Here is an 18205-nt window from a genome sequence, read left to right on the forward strand (position 1 = left end):
CCCCAGCTTGAGATGAGCCCAAAATGCCCCAACCACCCTGGGATCACTCAACCCCAGCTTGAGATGAGCCTAAAACTGCCCCATGCACTGATACCCCTCAACCATGGCTTGAGCTTGGACTGAGAGACCCTTGATGGGTTCCATCGGGGCTCTGCTGGCCCCACGTTTCAGAGCTGCCATGGAGAGATCCCTACAACCAAACCCTTGAAGATGCGCATCTTCCAACCCGCCCTTGAGCATCTTCCAATCCACCCTTGGGCGTCTCCCAACTTCCACACCGAGTCCCTCCAGCCCCTTGGCTTTACGGGAAGGATGAGGTGGGGATCCAACCCCTCAAGCCGCCTTCCCAAAGTGCAAAGAAACACCTTGCCCTCCCCTCTAGGGCTGGGAAATCGCGGCTGGAGCTGAGCTGAGCTGAGCTGGCATCGAGCCCACGTGGGCTGCAGCTGGCTCGGCTGCGGAAGAGTTAATCCCGGCTGCTCGCCTGGGTCTCAGGGGCCTCCCACTCGTCCGGCGTGGAGTATGAATAGCTGCGCTCCCCTCCACTCCCAGCCACTCGCTTCCCTCCCTACTTTCCTTCTCATTCAGAGCCCCCGCGCATCCTCGGCATCCTCCTCCTACGCCAACGCCAGAGCCCCAACATCCTCCGACAGCGCCGATGCTGAGCACGGAAAGTTTCGTTGGGGTGAGAGCCCTGGGCGAGGAATCCTTGCAGATGTGGGACCTCAACAAGCGTCTGGAGGCCTACCTGGCCCGCGTGAAGTTCCTGGAGGAGGAAAACGAGGTGTTGCGAGCCGAAATCCAGAGTGCCAAGAGCGGCCCCGCCGGGGACTCGTGGAGGGTGAAGTACGAAGAGGAGCTGCGAGCGCTGAGGGACGCGTTGGGTCAAGCCTTCAGGGAGAAGTGCACGGCCGAGCTGGCCAGGGACAACCTCTACGAGGAGGTCCAGCAGGTGAAAAGCAGGTGCCAGAAGGAGCAGGCAGCCCGAGAAGAAGCCAAGAAGCTGCTGGCCTTGAGCAAGAAGGAGCTGGAGGAGGAGAGGAGAGCGCAGATCTGGCTGAAGGAGAGAGCCGTGCAGCTGGAGAAGGAGGTGGAAAGCTTGCTGGAGGTGCACGAGGAGGAGAAAGCGGGGCTGGACCAGGAGATCGCAAGCTTCTCGCAGAGCCTGGAGAGCTTCCGCTGCGCGCCGGTGGCTTTCCAGCCCGTGGAGGTGGAGGACTACTCCAAGAGGCTCTCGGAGATCTGGAAAGGGGCAGTGGAGACCTACAAGACGGAGGTGTCGCAGCTGGAGGGTTCCCTGTGCCAGGCCAAGGAGAACCTGTGGAAAGCGGTGGAGGACAACCAGCAGAGCCAACTGCGGCTGCAGCACCTGGAGAAGGACCTGGCGGGGCTCAAAGTGAGGAAGGAGATGCTGGAGGAGAGCTTAGCCCGGCAGTGGCAGGAGCAGCGCGGGGAGGCAGAGAAGTTCCAGGTGGGTGAAGGCATCGAGGAGGCACCGGTGCCCTGGGGAGGGGGACACTGGGTGCCTGGAGGGTTTTCAGGGCATGGGAATGGGAGACACGGCAAGACGGAGGGAGCAAAGCTCAGGGTAGGGATGGACGGTGGCCCTGGATGAACCACAGATGGAGAGGAAGCTGGGGAGGGCAGGAGGAAGAGCAGAGCAGCTGGGTTACATCCTTGTTCCCATCAAAGAAGGACCCAGGCGCTGGGTGCTCCCCAGCACCCGCTCGGGGGCTGCTGCTCCTCATCCCAGAGCCAGGATCCCGAAGGATCTTCTCCAACCTGGTGGTGATTCTATGATTCGATGAAATGCAGGCAGCTGGTGGGGTTGCGGAGAGGATAAACTCCGACTTCGACTTCGCCGCAGCTGCAAACCAACAGCTGCAAAAGTCATTCAGGGAGGTGACGGGGCTGGAAATGCCGCGGATGCTGCCTGGGGAAGGGTCCCTCTTTGTTCCAGCTCCAGGGACCAGCCACGAGCGCCGCGGAGCAGAGGGAGCCGTGGCCTTGGCCGCTCGCCCGAAAGATGCTGCGTTCCCACGCCAGCGCCCTGCGGTCCTGAATCCCACCCCCCTGCTCCTCCAACAGCCACCACCTCCTCACTTCTCCAACCCCCCTTTCCCCATCCTCAGCCCCTCAGGAGCCAAAACCCTGCAGCATCGCAAGGGGGGCAGGATGGAAGCGAGATCCAACCGTGTGGTCCCACATCCAGCAGGTCCAGATGGGGATGAAGCATCCCTGGCCCCGGCTCTGGGCTTAACCCCAGTGGGTGATGGAAGCCAACTGGATGGTCCCATGTCCAGCAGGTCCAGGTGGGGCTGAAACACCCCTGACCCCCCCCATTCTTGCCCCTCAGTTGGTGATGGAACCCAACTGGATGGTCCCACGTCTAGCAGGGCTCAGGAACCATCCTTGACCCCCCCCATTCTTGCCCCCAGTTGGTGATGGAACCCAACTGGATGGTCCCATGTCTAGCAGGGCTCAAGAAGCATCCCTGACCCCCCTGTTCTTGCTCCCGGTTGGTGATGGAAGCCAATTGGATGGTCCCACACCTTTCAGGGCTCAGGAAGCACCCCTGACCACCCCATTCTTGCCCCTCAGTTGGTGATGGAAGCCAACGGCATGATCCTATGTCCAGTAGGTCCAGGTGGGGCTGAAACACCCCTGGACCCCCCATTCTTGCCCCCAGTTGGCGATGGAAGCCAACTGGGAGGTCTCACACCTCTCAGGGCTCAGGAAACATCCCTGACCCCCCCTGTTCTTGCCCCCCCAGCTGGCGATGGAAGCCCTGGAGCAGGAGAAGCAGACCCTGCGGGTGCAGATCGCCCAGGTGCTGGAGGACAGGCAGCAGCTCATGCACCTCAAGATGTCCCTCAGCCTGGAAGTGGCGACCTACAGGTGAGGAATTGGGGATGGGGACAGGGACAAATCCTGCACCGTGACGGGCACGGAGGGGGACTGGGGTATAAAAAGGGGGTCTTGGGTAAGTTGGGGTCTCAGGCACAAGGGGGTTCTTGGGGACAAGGGGGTTCTTGGAGCCCCACGTCCTTCTTCTCGCCCTTCCAGATGGCCCCAGACAAAGCCAGGCTGCCAGGGGGCTGGGGGGGACACAATTAGCATGAGAATAGGGGCTGTCCCCAGGCAGGCGAGGGGCCTCCCCGCCAGAGCATGATGTCACCCTGCCCGGACACGAATCCTGGGGACGAGGGGGATGGGAGGGGAGACAGGAGTGAGTGGGGCTGCTTTGCTCGTTCCTTACCCTCCACCGAGCCCGGACAGGGCAGCAAAGCCGCCTGCAGCCCCTCCGTGCCTCAGTTTCCCTAGAAACTGGTGCTCGGAGGGGTGTGCACGGAGCAGCTTGGTGCAGATGCCCACCCTGTGGTATCCACCCCATAGCACCCACCCCATAGCACCCACCCCATGGCATCCACCCCATAGCACCCATCCCATAGCACCCATCCCATAGTGCCCATCCCATAGCACCCACCCCATAGAGCCCACCCCATAGAGCCCACCCCATAGCACCCATCCCATAGCATCCACCCCATAGCATCTACCCCACAGAACCCACCCCATATCATCCACACCATAGTGCACACCCCATGGCATCCACCCCATGGCATCTACCCCACAGCATCCACCCCATAGCACCCTCCCCATGGCACACACCCCATAGCGCCCACCCCATAGCATCCACCCCCCGTAGCGCTCACCCCATAGCATCTACCCCATAGCATCCACCCCATAGCACCCACGCCATAGAGCCCACCCCATAGAGCCCACCCCATAGCATCTACTCCATAGCATCTACCCCATAGCGCCCACCCCATAGCATCCACCCCATGGCATCCACCCCATGGCATCCACCCCATGGCACCCACCCTATAGAGCCCACCCCATAGCACCCACCCCATAGCACCCACCCCATAGCACCCACCCCATAGCATCCACCCCATAGAGCCCACCCCATAGCATCCACCCCATAGCATCCACCCCATGGCACCCACCCCATAGCATCTACCCTATAGAGCCCACCCCATAGCACCCACCCCATAGCACCCACCCCATAGCACGCACCCCATGGCACACACCCCATGGCACCCACCCCATAGCATCCACCCCATAGCACCCACCCCACAGCACCCACCCCATAGCACCCACCCCATGGCACACACCCCATGGCACACACCCCATAGCACCCACCCCATAGCATCCACCCCATAGCACCCACCCCACGGCACCCACCCCATAGCACCCACCCCATGGCACACACCCCATAGCATCCACCCCATAGCATCCACCCCATAGCACCCACCCCATAGCACCCACCCCACGGCACCCACCCCATAGCATCCACCCCATGGCACACACCCCATAGCACCCACCCCACAGCTCCCACCCCACAGCTCCCACCCCACAGCTCCCACCCCGCTCCTCTCCTTCCAGGACGCTGCTGGAGGCAGAGAGCACCCGCTTGCAGATGCCACCCAGCGAGTACAAGCTGGCGGCCAGCGGCTTGCGAGGTAAGGGGGCACCAACCCCCTCCCCAGCTCTGCCGGGAGGGTCTGGGGTCGTGGGACGAGGCTGAATATAGACAGGAATTTTCGTGGGATTTGCCTGGCTCGGCTCGCTCGGCTGCGATACGAAGGTGCCAACAGCGTCCGGGGGCTCCTGGCACCGGGCTCAGCGCCACCAAAGTGCAGATAAGGGCTTATCATCTCCCTCTTTGCCTCATTTTCCGATCCTTCCCTTGCACGAGGAGGGCGAGAGCGGATCCGTGTGCCCACAGGCACCGCAGGTTGTTGTAAAAAGCTGATAAATCCTATTTTCCTCAAAAATAAAAAGCCCCCGAGGACACCTGGATACGTCCCCCAGCAGCGAGACGTAGCCGAGCGAGGCATCATCCCCATTCCGCGCCGAATCCCTCAGGATCATCGGCATCGGCTGCACTTGAGCGAGGAATTTCTCACTTTCCGGGAAGGGGTTGTTTAAAAATAGGAGAGGGGGCAGCGAGGGGCACCCGGGGAGGGATGGGGGAGCCAAACGAGAGGCTTCTTGGCACCCTCCCCCCTCGCTCTTTGCAGACCTCAAACTGGAAGCGTCGGCGAGCACCGAGGCCAGGCGGCTGCCGCCCCGCGCCCACCGCGCCAGCCCCTCCGTCTTCTCCAGGGCGAGAGCCCAAAGCGATGCTCCGAGCCCCAAAAGCCAGAGCTCCAGCGCCAGGGAGCTCCAGAAGATCAACTCGGGGCTCCAGAAAATCAACTTGGGGCTCCACGCCGCGGCACCGCAAGCTGCCGGCGCGATCCAAGAGGTGGTTGTCCCTGGTCGCCCCACACCAAGCACCTCGTGGCCAAGCAAAGCGGCTCCTTCTCTCTCCCTGGAGCCCCCAAGCCCGGTGCCCCCAGAGCCGGGGAGCCCAGGGGGAGAAGGTCCTGCCTGGCCAGGGGGAGAAGAGGATGAGGTGATCCGAGAGATGGAGAATCCTCCGCTCGGAGCCGCCACGGAGACCCGCGATGCCAAGACGGAGCTTCTAGGAGAAGCACCGACCCGCAGCCTGCGGTACCCGGCCCAGCTGGTGAGCGAGGCGCTGGAGGACGCTCTCAAGGAAATGAAAGACGACGCTCAGCCCAAAGAAGAGCCCATACTCAGCGCCGCCTGGGCCCCCCAGGATGCTCCCAGCCCCATTCCCCCCACAGAGGTTTGCAGACGCACCTGGGAAGGAGAAGATCCCTCTGAGGATGCCAGGGGTGGTGAAGCCCTCGAAGCGGAGGAGGAGGTTGGAGAAGCTGAGTTCCAGGGGCTTGGTACGGAGAGCAGCACTCGGTGGGATGGAGCCGCATCCCCTCTGGGATCGCGTCCCTGCGGAACGGCTACTTCCCAAAGCGCCACAGTGAGCCAGGAAGAGATGGAAGCATGGGAGGAGGAGACGCCCGCGGCGCTGAGCCCCAGGGAAGCAGAAGCGGCGTCCCAAGAAGAGGACACAGGTAGCTCTGGTCAGGTGGAGACCGGCTGGGAAGAGCCAGAAGAAGGGGACAACGAGGCTGACGCCCCAAGCGTGGAGGGTTTGCACCCCTCGGAGGAGGAGGAGGAGGACAGAGGATCCCACAGCCCCCGCGGAGAGGACGGTGATTTCCAGGGTGAAGGGATGGATGCGAGAGACAGGGAAGCTCAAGCTGCTGGTGCCGTCCCCGTGGAAAGCCACCCGGTTTTGCTCACGGAAAGTCACCTGGAAGAGGACCTGGTTGATGGAGAGGAGGAGAAGTTTGAGCATCAGGAAATGTGTGAGACGGAGCTGGCTGCAGATGAGGAAACGGGGCAGGAGATGTGTCCGGAGCAGGAGACATGTCCAGAGCAGGAACCCTTCAGCACCCGTGAGGCCATCCCAGCAGAAGATGCTTCCTCGGAGGCTGAAGAAGATGCAGTGGGAGAGGAGGAACCAGGCAGAGCTGGTGAAAAGGTAGAAGCCAGTGGGGAGGTGCTGGGAGGAGAAGACACCTGGGCAGGAGAGTCTTCAGGACCTGAAATTCCAGGTCCAGAGGACTGGGAGGTGACAGCAGAGGACACCGAGGAGCCTCTGGGGACAGAAGAGCCAGCGTGGGCAGGCGACACCCTGACAAGTGCAGGAGGGCTGGAAAGAGAAGGGAGGGATGTTGCGTTGCCATCAGAGCTGGAGGCAACCTGGGAAGACGATGAAGATGCTGGGAACCAAGGGATGAGGCAGCAGCAGCCGCCGCTGGAGGCCGAGCCGGCCCCGGGGCTGGCACGGGGTGAGCAGGAGATCACGGTGGATGCTCCTGGGCAAGGGGACAAGCAGGAGCCAGCCGAGGCTCTGGAGGAGCCGTGGGAGACACAGGATGAGGATGATGAGCTCAGCTCTGAGCTGGGGCAGCTGGAGAGCAGCAGCACTGGCCCCACGGTGCTTCAGCCGGTGCCGGGTGAGTCGGCGGAGGAGGATGCGGAGAGATGGGGAGAGCTGGAGAAGGCACCGGGCAGGAGCGTGGAGCTGGAGGACACGCTGCCAGACAGCACGTCCTTCCACCTCTATGATGGGGAGACGCTGGATGGGGTCGCACCCAACCAAAACCCTTCGGAGACGGAGGAGAACATGGAGACAACCCCTGAGTCTGAAATAGCTCTGGAGGAGACTGAGGAGACTATGGAAGCAGCCCCCAAATCTGAAATAGATCTAGAGGAGGCTGAGGAGACCACGGAGGCAGCCCCCGAATCCAAAACAGCTCTAGAAGAGGCTGAGGAGACCACAGAGACACACCCTGAATACCAAACAGCTCTGGAGGAGGATGAGGAGAACACAGAAGCAGTCCCTGAACCCAAAACAGCTCTAGAAGAGGCTGAGGAGAACACAGAGACACACCCTGAACACAAAACAGCTCTGGAGGAGGATGAGGAGAACACAGAAGCAGCCCCTGAACCCAAAACAGCTCTAGAAGAGGCTGAGGAGAACACAGAGACAGCCCCCGAATTCAAAACAGCTCTGGAGGAGGATGAGGAGAACACAGAGACAGCCCCCGAATTCAAAACAGCTCTAGAAGAGGCTGAGGAGACCATGCAGGCAGCCCCTGAATCCAAAACAGCTCTAGAAGAGGCTGAGGAGACCACAGAGGCAGCCCCCGAACCCAAAACAGCTCTAGAGGACGCTGAGGAGACCATGGAGACAGCACCCGAATCCAAAACAGCTCTAGAAGAGGCTGAGGAGACCACAGAGGCAGCCCCAGAACCCAAAACAGCTCTAGAGGAGGCTGAGGAGACCATGGAGACAGCACCTGAATCCAAAACAGCTCTAGAGGAGGCTGAGGAGACCATGGAGACAGCACCCGAATCCAAAATATCTCCAGAGGATGAAGGATGGCTGGATGAGAGCGACAAGCCACCAACTCCCACCATGCCAGAGAGCCATGAAGAAGAGGTAGGGACAACAGTAGCCCCTGCAGCAGAGGGTGCCGAGGAGGAGGAAGGCTATTTCATGGTCTCTGCTCCCATCCAAGAGATGTCCACCTTGGAGGAAGCTGAGATCTCTGAGGACTTTGAAGAAATTCAAGTTGAAGAAACCAGAGCCAGCAAAGACAACCTGGAAGCTCCTGAAGAAGCGTCTCCAGTGCCAGAGGACGAAGGGCACTTTGAGGCATTTGTCGGTGAGGCAGATGAAGACATGAAGATGCTCACAGAAGAACCTGATATGCCAAAGGGTGAGGATGAGGATGATGCTGAAGATTTTTGTGCTGAGCTGGAAGAAGGTCCAGCTGCGACCGAGGCTGATCCTGGCTCTCCTGGGGCCACGGGGCCGTTAGAGGGAGACGCTGACGAGCCAGCCCAGGTTGCTGCAGGCTCTGATGAATGTGAGGGACCAGAATACTCAGAGGGCTTGGCCACTGAGTTGGTGGAGGAGCTCGGTGACGTGGTGGAGCTGGAGAACGATGCCGGTGGAGCTGAAACACTCACAGGTCACAACCTGGAGCTGGTGGGACAGGAGGAGGAGGAAGAGAAGGAGGAGAAGGAGGAGGAAGAGAAGAAGGAGGAGGAGGAGGAGGATGAGGAGGAGGAGATGGAGGAGGACGAGCCCAGCGTGACTCACCCCAACGTGGCCGAACCCAACCCTCCAGCAGAACTCCAGGTGATGCCGGTGTCTCCACTGCCCGACCAAGCGGAGCAGCCATCGGATGAGCAACCACATGTGGAGGAGGAAGCACCAGACGGTCACAGCCCTTCCCTGGCTGGAGATGAGGAGCCCCCCGAGGCCGACCCAACCCAGACGAGCTTTCCAGAGGTGGTTAAAGACAACCCAGAGGTCTCTGGAGACATCATGAAAGACTCCGATATCTTGGAAATAGTCGAGCAAGCCCTGGAGTTCAACCAGGAGCTGGTGATGGGTGCGAGGGTGGCCGAGGAAGAACAGCGGTGTCTCAGTGGGACTGAGCTACCCCAGGACACCGGGGAAGACTCCTCGCCTGCCTCATCCAGCGAGGAGGAGCCGACGGTGCAGGAGGCACCGGTGGACGCGGCGCCGGGGATGGAAAGTCCGGCTCGGGCGGAGAACGGGCTGCACCGCGAGGCCAGCCTGGAGGACCTGTCCGAATTCACCGAGGAGGCGCTGAACGGCATCGCCGCGGTGCCACCAGCGCAGGAGTTCCCCGCCGAGACCGGGGAGCCGATGCCACCACAGCCTCCGTCTCCTGGAGATGCCACCACCACCACCACCACCACTAAGCTGGTGGACGCCACCTCGCGTGGCAAGAGCGGTGGGGCTGATATTGTCCCCACGTTGTCCCCGTTGGGAGACGACGTCTTGTGCCTCGCGCCCGACCAGCCGCCGGCGTGCAGGCTGCGAGCCGAGGAGGAGCCCTGGTCCTCAGGGGACGAGTGACAGCGGTGGAGACCCTTCTGGTAGCCCCAAACCCTTCACTTTTCCCGACCCATCTAACGTTTCTCCAACTCCTTCTGAGTTTTAACACCTTTGAGTGGCTTTTTTTTTGCACCCCCTTTTCAGCATGAAGAACCACCGAGCTCGGTTCCTCCCCAGCCCCCCCAAACCCGCATGTTTGCTCCGAGACCCCCAACCTCATTTCATGCCCTTTCGGGGTGGGGTTGTATTTAATTTAAACCTCGTGTTCCCTCCCTTCCCTGCCATCTCCACCCCCCCCCCCAACTCATCCCCCTACCAGAGGCTGGAGACCCCAAAAGGTTGTACCCCCAAGACCCACCTCCTCAGGGTGAGGACATCCCAGGGTCCCCAGCCCCAAAGTGTTGATGCTCGTGGATGTTGATGCTTAAGGATGGTCCTTAATTTAATAAAGACTCGTCCTCCCACTCGGATTCGCTGGAGCTCGGTTCTCCTCATTCCCACAGGTCGGGGTGGGGATGGGACAGCCCTGGGGTAGGGTTGGAGGGTATGACAGGGGGAGGTTGAACTTCTGAGATGTTCTCCACCAGGAAAGCACTTGGTCCTGGGTCTCTCTGCCAGGATGGGTGGGGAAAAGCATCCCCAGGATGATGCTCCCCCATCCCTGGGGCAATGTGAGCCCTGGGGTGACGCTGCCCCAACCCTAGGTTGAGGTTCCCCCCCAAGGGTGAGGCTCCTCCATCCTTAGAGTGATGCTCCCTCATCCTCAGGGTGATGTCCCCCCATTCCTAGGGTGCTTCTCCCTCATCCCTGGGGCAATGCAGGTTCCTGGGGTGATGCTCCCCCACTCCTAGGTTGAGATACCCCTTTGGGATGATGTTCCCTCATCCCCAGGGTGATGCTCCCCCATCCCTAGGTTGAGATACCCCTTCGGGATGATGTTCCCTCATCCGCAGGGTGATGTTCCCTCATCCACAGGGTGATGCTCCCCCATCCCTAGGTTCAGATACCCCCTCACGATGATGTTCTCCAAGCCCCAGCGTGAAGTTCCCCCATTCCTAGGGTGCTTCTCCCCCATCCCCAGGTCGAGGTCCCCCCTCAGGGTGATGCTCCCCCATCCCTACAGCCCCATGGATGCCACCCAGGTCTCTCTGCTGGCCAAGCACTTCCAGAACCTCCGCCCAGGCTGGCTGACGGGATCGGGATGGAATGCCAGCTCACTCCATCCCTGTGCCAACTCCTTCAGCCATGAGCCAGCGAAAGCAGTTGCTATTCCTGCCTGGATTGGACCAGCGCGTGGTCATCCAGCCCCGGGAACCCCCCAGCATCGTGATGGAGACCCACCACCCCTTTGTCCCTTCTCCCAGTGGGTGCTGGGCTGCTTGGATGGGCTTCAAGGAGCCTTGGGGAGCTCGATCGCCCCGTTCTGCGTGGGGAAGAGCCGCATAAATCAGCTTCCAAGCAGAGAATGGAACCCTTTATGCCACCAAAGGGCTGAGTCACCTCAGGGAAGGGGACGAGGGGACCCAAGCGGTCACAGCATCATCGGGGACCCACAACCTCGTCCTTGGGTGCTCGGCTGGCCCCGTCGCTCGCCCACGCGCTGGATTTAGCCCAAGGGTCCCCGCGCCAGCATCCAGGGACACTCGGAGCCAGCGACCGATAAGGACCCGACGTTTATCTCCCTTTCTCCTCACGAAGCCCCCGGCCTCCTCCTCTCCCAAAGGCGCCGGCTGCCTTTTAAGGCCAAACTCCAAGGGATCCAAACACCGGAATCAAATAACCTCACCCCTCCGAAGGCGCCGAGCCGGCGTTCCAGCAGCCCTTGGTCCAAATGCGTCTCGTCGGCCTGGCCAGCGTCAGCCCCATGGCACCTGGTGGCCCCTCCAAGAACCTTCTGTCCTCCTAGATGGTCCCCAAAGCAGGGAGGAGTGCGGTGGGATGGCAGCTCCGGTGGCCCCTCCAAGACGCCTCCAAGGTCCCTCCAAGGTCTCTCCAAGGTCTCTCCAAGGTCCTTCTTGTCCCCCTCAACCGGTCCCCTAAAAGCAGGGATGAGTGTGGTGGGATGGCAGCTCTGGTGGCCCTTCCAAGACCCCTCCAAGATCCCTCCAAGGTCCCTCTTGTCCCCCTCCACCAGTCCCCTAAAAGCAGGGATGAGCACGGTGGGATGGTAGCTCCGGTGGCCCCTCCAAGACCCCTCCAAGGTCCCTCCAAGGTCTCTCCAAGGTCCCTCTTGTCCCCCTCAACCGGTCCCCTAAAAGCAGGGATGAGCACGGTGGGATGGCAGCTCTGGTGTCCCCTCCAAGACCCCTCCAAGGTCCCTCCAAGGTCCCTCCAAGATCCCTCCAAGGTCCCTCTTGTCCCCCTCAACTGGTCCCCTAAAAGCAGGGATGAGCATGGTGGGATGGCAGCTCTGGTGTCCCCTCCAAGACCCCTCCAAGGTCCCTCCAAGGTCCCTCCAAGATCCCTCCAAGGTCCCTCCAAGGTCCCTCTTGTCCCCCTCAACTGGTCCCCTAAAAGCAGGGATGAGCGCGGTGGGATGGCAGCTCTGGTGGCCCCTCCAAGATTCTTCTTGTCCCCCTCAACTGGTCCCCAAAACAGGGATGAGAGTGGTGGGATGGCAGCTCTGGTGGCCCCTCTAAGACCTCTCGGTGTCCCCCTAAGAAGTCCCCACAAAATGGGGCTGTGTGGGGTGGGATGGCAGCTCTGGTGGCCTCCTCCAAGTTTCTGGTGTCCCCCCGCGTGGTCCCCCCAACGCGGGGCTGCGTGGGGTGCACGGGCGAGGGAAGCGGTGGTGGTGGAGGAGACGGGGAAGGAGAGGAGCTCGCAGGGGGGTGACATTCCTTCTGAAATGAATCCACATTCCAGGCAGTGCTGACAAAGCAACGAGGGGGGACAGATGGCAGGGGGGATGGGGAGCCCCTTCCTCAACCCCAGGAGGAGGAGGAGGAGGATGGGGTGAGGCTGCCAAGGGCTGGAGGTCACCGCTGGGGTGGGGGTGGCTGCCCCATGCTTTGCAAACACCGAGCGGTGCAGCCTGGAGAGCGAAGGCCCCACGACGCTGAGAAACGCACGAGCAAGTGGCCATGGAAGGGACCAACCCTGACCTGATGGGACCAAATATGTCCCCAACCGGACCAGATGTGTCCTGGTGGGACCAAGTGTGATCTGAGGGGACCAAATATGTCCCCAGTGGGACCGAGTGTGTTCTGATGGGACCAAGTTCATCCTTGATAGGACCAAGCGTCTCCTAATCATAGAATCAGAGAATCACCAGGTTGGAAGAGACCCACTGGATCATCGAGTCCAACCGTTCCCATCAATCACTAACCCATGTCCCTCAGCACCTCGGCCACCTGGCCCTTAAACCCCTCCAGGGAAGGGGACTCAACCCCCTCCCTGGGCAGCCTCGGACACTGCCCAATCACCCTTTCCATGAAATATTTTTTCCTGATGTCCAGCCTGACCCTCCCCTGGTGGAGCTTGAGGCCATTCCCTCTCGTCCTGTCCCCTGGCCCTTGGGAGAAGAGCCCAGCTCCCTCCTCTCCACAACCTCCTCTCAGGGAGTTGCAGAGAGCAATGAGGTCTCCCCTCAGCCTCCTCTTCTCCAGGCTAAACCCCCCCAGCTCTCTCAGCCGCTCCTCTTCTTCTCCAGCCCCCTCCCCAGCTTCCTTGCTCTTCTCTGGACTCGCTCCAGAGCCTCAACATCCTTCTTGTGGGGAGGGGCCCAGCACTGACCCCAGGATTCGAGGAGCGGTCTCCCCAGGGCCGAGGCCAGAGGGAGAAGAACCTCCCTGGCCCTGCTGGCCACGCCGGGTCTGATCCAAGCCAAGATGCCCTTGGCCTTCTTGGCCCCCTGGGCCCCTGCTGGCTCCTGTTCAACCAACCCCCCCAGGTCCTTCTCCCCCAGGCAGTTTCCAGCCAGACTTCTGGTCTGGAGCTGCTCAGGGTTGTTGTGCCCCAAGGGGACTGAATGTGTCCACACTAGGACCAAGCATCTCCTGACAGGACTCCGGGACAGAGCGTGTCTCCAATGGGACCAAGCATGTCCTGGTGGGACCAGGGGTATCTCTGATGGGTCCGAGCGTGTCCCTAATAAAACCACACGAGCCCCAACAGGACCAAGCACGCTCAGGTCCCCCGTGTCCGACCCCCACATGGAGCTGCAGCTCTGAAGCCCTCCAAGCATCCCCCTCACCAGACCCAAAGCCACCGGATGGACCCAGCCGCTGTCAGACCCTTCGAGGTGGTTCCATGAGAACCCCCAAAACCCTCCGTGCTGGTGCTGGGGGAGGTCCTGGTGGCCGGGGCTGGGTGGAGATGGTCGGGATGGTGATTTAAGAGCCCACCAAGCCCTCCCTCATCATCCAGCTCAGGGCTTTGTTTCCTCCAGGCTGGGCGAGGAGGGATTTCAATGGAGCCCACACAAAAACTCCCTGTGGGGTGAGACGGGGAGGAGGGGACGCGGTGGGATGACCTCAGCCATGACTTCATTCCCTTCTCCGCTCCCAAAAACTCCTGGAAACCTTATAAGGAAAGGACTAAAAATACGAGCAGAGGGGGTTGTGGGCAGCCCCAGCTCCCCCTCCCCAGAATAAGCCCTTGGGGATGCTGGCTGCGGGCAAGCAGGAGCCACAATGGGGCTACCAGAGCACTCAAAGGGGCTACTGAAGTGCTGCTGGGGCTACCAGAGAATTGCTGGGCTACTGAAGTGCTGCTGGGGCTACCAAAGCACTTCTGGGGCTACCAGAGCACTGCTGGGGCTACTAAAGCATTGCTGGGCTACCAGAGCACTGCTGGGGCTACTGAAGCACTGCTGGGGCTACCGGAGCACTGCTGGGGCTACCGGAGCACTGCTGGGGCTACCGGAGCGCTGCTGGGGCTACCGGAGCGCTGCTGGGGCTACCGGAGCGCTGCTGGGGCTACCAAAGCATTGCTGGGAAACTGGAGCATTGCTGGGAAACTGGAGCATTGCTGGGGCTACCAAAGCACTTCTGGGGCTACCAGAGCACTGCTGGGGCTACCAGAGCACTGCTGGGGCTACCAGAGCACTGCTGGGGCTACCGGAGCATTGCTGGGCTACCGGAGCGCTGCTGGGGCTACCAAAGCATTGCTGGGCTACTGGAGTTCTGCTGGGGCTACCAAAGCACTTCTGTGGCTACCAGAGCGCTGCTGGGGCTAACAAAGCATTGCTGGGCTACTGGAGTTCTGCTGGGGATACCAAAGCATTGCTGGGGCTACCAGAGCACTGCTGGGGCTACCAAAGCATTGCTGGGCTACCAAAGCACTGCTGGGGCTACTAAAGCACTACTGGGGCTACCGGAGCCCCACAGGTGTCCCCAAAGGATGGGGACAATCCATGGGGACCCAAAAACCTCCCTGGGAGGGGCAGGATGGACCCTCCCGGGAGACCAGAGTCGGGGTGTGTGCGGCGGGTGCCCCTCCAGGGTGGGAGACGTCACGGGGGGGACTCGGCCACCCCCTCGTCCGCCCTTCCCCTGGGTGGGACACCCCGAGAATAGCTCCTGCCGGCTATAAAAAGCTCAGCCCCGGTTTCGGGGGGCTCGCCCAGCTGCCGGGTCGTGACCCCCCCAAGGGGCACCGAGCCCAGCGCCGCGACAGCTGCTGCCAAATCGGGGCGGCACGAATGCCGGAGGCCACCGGGAATGTGCGCCTGGGGCCGTCCATCAGCATCCCTGGGGTGGTGGTTCTCCATCCCCATAGCCATGCAACCCCCTTACAGTGATGGTTCGCCATCCTCATGGCCATGCAACCCCCCTAGAGTGATGGTTCTCCATCTCCAGGTCCATGCAAACACCCTAGAGTGATGGTTCGCCATCCTCATGGCCATGCAACCCCCCTGGGGTGATGGTTCTCCATCCTCATGGCCATACAACCCCCCTAGATTGATGGTTCTCCACCTCCAGGTCCATGCAACCCCCTTAGAGTGATCCTCCTCCATCCTCATGGCCATATAAACACCCTAGATCGATGGTTCTCCATCCCCAGGTCCATGCAACCCCCCTAGAGTGATGGTTCTCCATCCTCATGGCCATACAACCCCCCTAGAGTGATGGTTCTCCATCCCCATGTCCATACAACCCCCCAGGATTGATGGTTCTCCATCTCCAGGTCCATGCAACCCCCTTAGAGTGATCCTCCTCCATCCTCATGGCCATATAAACACCCTAGATCGATGGTTCTCCATCCCCAGGTCCGTGCAACCCCCCTAGAGCGATGGTTCTCCATCCTCATGGTCATGCAACCCCCCTAGAGTGATGGTTCTCCATCCCCATAGCCATGCAACCCCCCTGGAGTGATGGTTCTCCATCCCCATAGCCATGCAACCCCCCTGGAGTGATGGTTCTCCATCCCCATGTCCATACAACCCCCCTAGATTGATGGTTCTCCATCTCCAGGTCCATGCAACCCCCTTAGAGTGATCCTCCTCCATCCTCATGGCCATACAACCCCCCTAGAGTGATGGTTCTCCATCCCCAGGACCATGCAACCCCCCTGGGGTGATGGTTCTCCATCCCCTCTAAGCCAGCTGGGACGTGGAGCAGCTGGTGCAGGAGGTGACTCATGGCCGGACGCGGCCACCGGAGGAAACGATGACAAAGAAGCTCCGGTCACCGGCACACAGGTGGCACTGGGACAAACTGGGCTGTGTCCCCCCTTTCCCAGGGTTACTGGGATGGGATCCCAACCTGGGGGCCAAACCAGTATGGACAAACTGGGCTGTGTCCCCCCTCTTTCCCAGGGTTACTGGGATGGGATCCAACCCATGGGGTCAAACCAGCATGGACAAACCCAGTTTAAGGTCCCCCAGCCCCAGTTTGAGGGTCTTGTTCCCAGTTTGAGACCCCCATTCCCAGTCTGGGGACCTCATTCCCATTTTGACGCCCCCCCCATCCCCAGTTTGAGGCCCCCCCATCCCCATTCCCTCAGGAATTCTATCCCAGTCCCAGGGCAGGTGGGGTTGGGGGGGACGACAACTGCCCGGCGGGGTTGGGTTTCGGGGGGCGAGGAGGGGGGGGTGATTTATGGCCTCCAGGCCCATGGGACCCCCCCCTCCCCCCCCATCCCGTGGCCACCGCTTGCCCAAAAATGGCCAGGGATTTAGGACAAGGACACAGGGGCTGGTGGGAAGGATGGGGGGGGGTAAAAGCCTGGGGGACCCCAAAATTTTTGGGGGTAGGGGGTGTAAAAGTCGAAGGGGTCACTAAAAAGCCCAAGGAAGGGTCATAAAAGCCATGGAGGGAGCAAAAGGGCAAGGGGACCCTAAAAAGCCGGGGGGGGAGCTTCTCCGGCTCCTTTTGCAGATCTTCCCTGCCCTCCATCCATGGATCCAGCTTCTTCAGATCCCTCTACAGACCCTCCACCCATGGATTCAGCTCCTCCAGCTCCCTCTACAGACCCTCTCCACCCTCCTCCCATGGATCCAGCTTCTCCAGCTCCCTCTGCAGACCCTCCATGCACGGATCCAGCTCCTCCAGCTCCCTCCACAGACCCTCCACCCATGGATCCAGCTCCTCCAGCTCCCTCTGCAGACCCTCCATGCATGGATCCAGCTCCTCCAGCTCCCTCCATAGACCCTCCACCCATGGATCCAGCTCCTCCGGCTCCCTCTGCAGATCCTCCATGCACGGATCCAGCTCCTCCAGCTCCCTCCACAGACCCTCCACCCATGGACCCAGCTTCTCCAGCTCCCTCTACAGACCTTCTCCACCCTCCATCCGTGGATCCAGACCCTCCCCACCCTCCCCCCATGGATCCAGCTCCTCCAGCTCCCTCTACAGACCCTCCATCCATGGACCCAGCTCCTCCAGCTCCCTCTGCAGACCCTCCATGCATGGATCTAGCTCCTCCAGCTTCCTCTACAGACCCTCCACCCATGGACCCAGCTCCTCCAGCTCCCTCTACAGACCCTCTCCACCGTGGATCCAGACCCTCCCCACCCTCCTCCCATGGATCCAGCTTCTCCAGTTCCCTCTGCAGACCCTCCCCACCCTCCTCCCATGGATCCAGCTTCTCCAGCTCCCTCTGCAGACCCTCCCCACCCTCCACCCATGGACCCAGCTTCTCCAGCTCCTCCAGTTCCCTCTGCAGACCCTCCCCACCCTCCATCCGTGGATCCAGCTCCCTCTACAGACCCCTCCAAGCCCGTGGACCCTTCCTCCTAGCTCAGTGTCACCCCTTGAGGTTACCCTCAGCCCCCTCATCCCGACCCTCGAGGACACTGAACAGAGCAGAACCAGCCCCAACACCGACATCCAGCCCCTTATAAACAACCCCCACGTCACGTGACACAGCGCCCCCTGCAGGTCACACCCCTCCCCTCCATTGGCCACCCGGTCAGAGCCAATAAGAGAGCAGGATAAGCTTGGGAGGCGGGGCCAGAGGCCCCCGCAGCCAATCAGATGCTGCCAAGCGCTCCGCCTCCCGAGGCGGGAAAAGCAATGAAGTGGGCGTGGCTTTGGGGCTATGGGCGGGGACTGAGGGGGCATCAGCCAATGGGAGCGTCGGTGGGCGGGGCCTCAGCGGAGAGGTGGGCAGGAAGAAGGGCGGGGCGCCAGCCAATGGGCGGGTCGGAGGGCGGGGCGCCGGCCAATGGGCGTGGATGGGGGCGGGGCCCCGCAGGGCGTCAACCAATGAGCGCTCCTCTCGCCCCGCGGTGGGCGTGGCCAGCGCGGCCGCTCGCCGCCAATGGGGAGCGCGGGGGGCGTGGCCTCGGCTTCCAGAGAGTTCGGAGAGCGGAGCGGCGGTGAGCGGGGTGTCCCCTCCCCATCGGAACACCCCCTGGGACCCCCCAACCCCCTCCCCCCAGCCCTGACACCCCCCCCACCC

The 18205-nt window shown here is 61.4% G+C and overlaps 1 protein-coding gene across 1 annotated transcript; it reads left to right on the plus strand.

Annotated features, from left to right (window-relative positions):
- The first annotated feature begins 571 nt into the window (after positions 1-571).
- On the plus strand, positions 572-9822 carry NES (nestin). The gene is made up of 4 exons (XM_069878692.1): positions 572-1471; positions 2774-2898; positions 4447-4523; positions 5085-9822. The coding sequence occupies exons 1-4, from the start codon at positions 659-661 to the stop codon at positions 9377-9379; spliced, it is 5310 nt and encodes a 1769-aa protein (XP_069734793.1). The 5' UTR covers positions 572-658; the 3' UTR covers positions 9380-9822.
- The last annotated feature ends 8383 nt before the right edge of the window (positions 9823-18205 follow it).

This window comes from Phaenicophaeus curvirostris, chromosome 29 (assembly GCF_032191515.1).
Source record: "Phaenicophaeus curvirostris isolate KB17595 chromosome 29, BPBGC_Pcur_1.0, whole genome shotgun sequence".
NCBI classification, from domain to species: domain Eukaryota; kingdom Metazoa; phylum Chordata; class Aves; order Cuculiformes; family Cuculidae; genus Phaenicophaeus; species Phaenicophaeus curvirostris.

Bases quoted from the DNA above. Each gene is read 5' to 3' on its own strand.
- NES (XM_069878692.1), top strand. From the start codon at position 659: ATGCTGAGCACGGAAAGTTTCGTTGGGGTGAGAGCCCTGGGCGAGGAA. The intron at 1,472-2,773 runs GTGGGTGAAGGC...TTGCCCCCCCAG, and splicing joins GGGAGGCAGAGAAGTTCCAG to CTGGCGATGGAAGCCCTGGA. The intron at 2,899-4,446 runs GTGAGGAATTGG...CTCTCCTTCCAG, and splicing joins CTGGAAGTGGCGACCTACAG to GACGCTGCTGGAGGCAGAGA.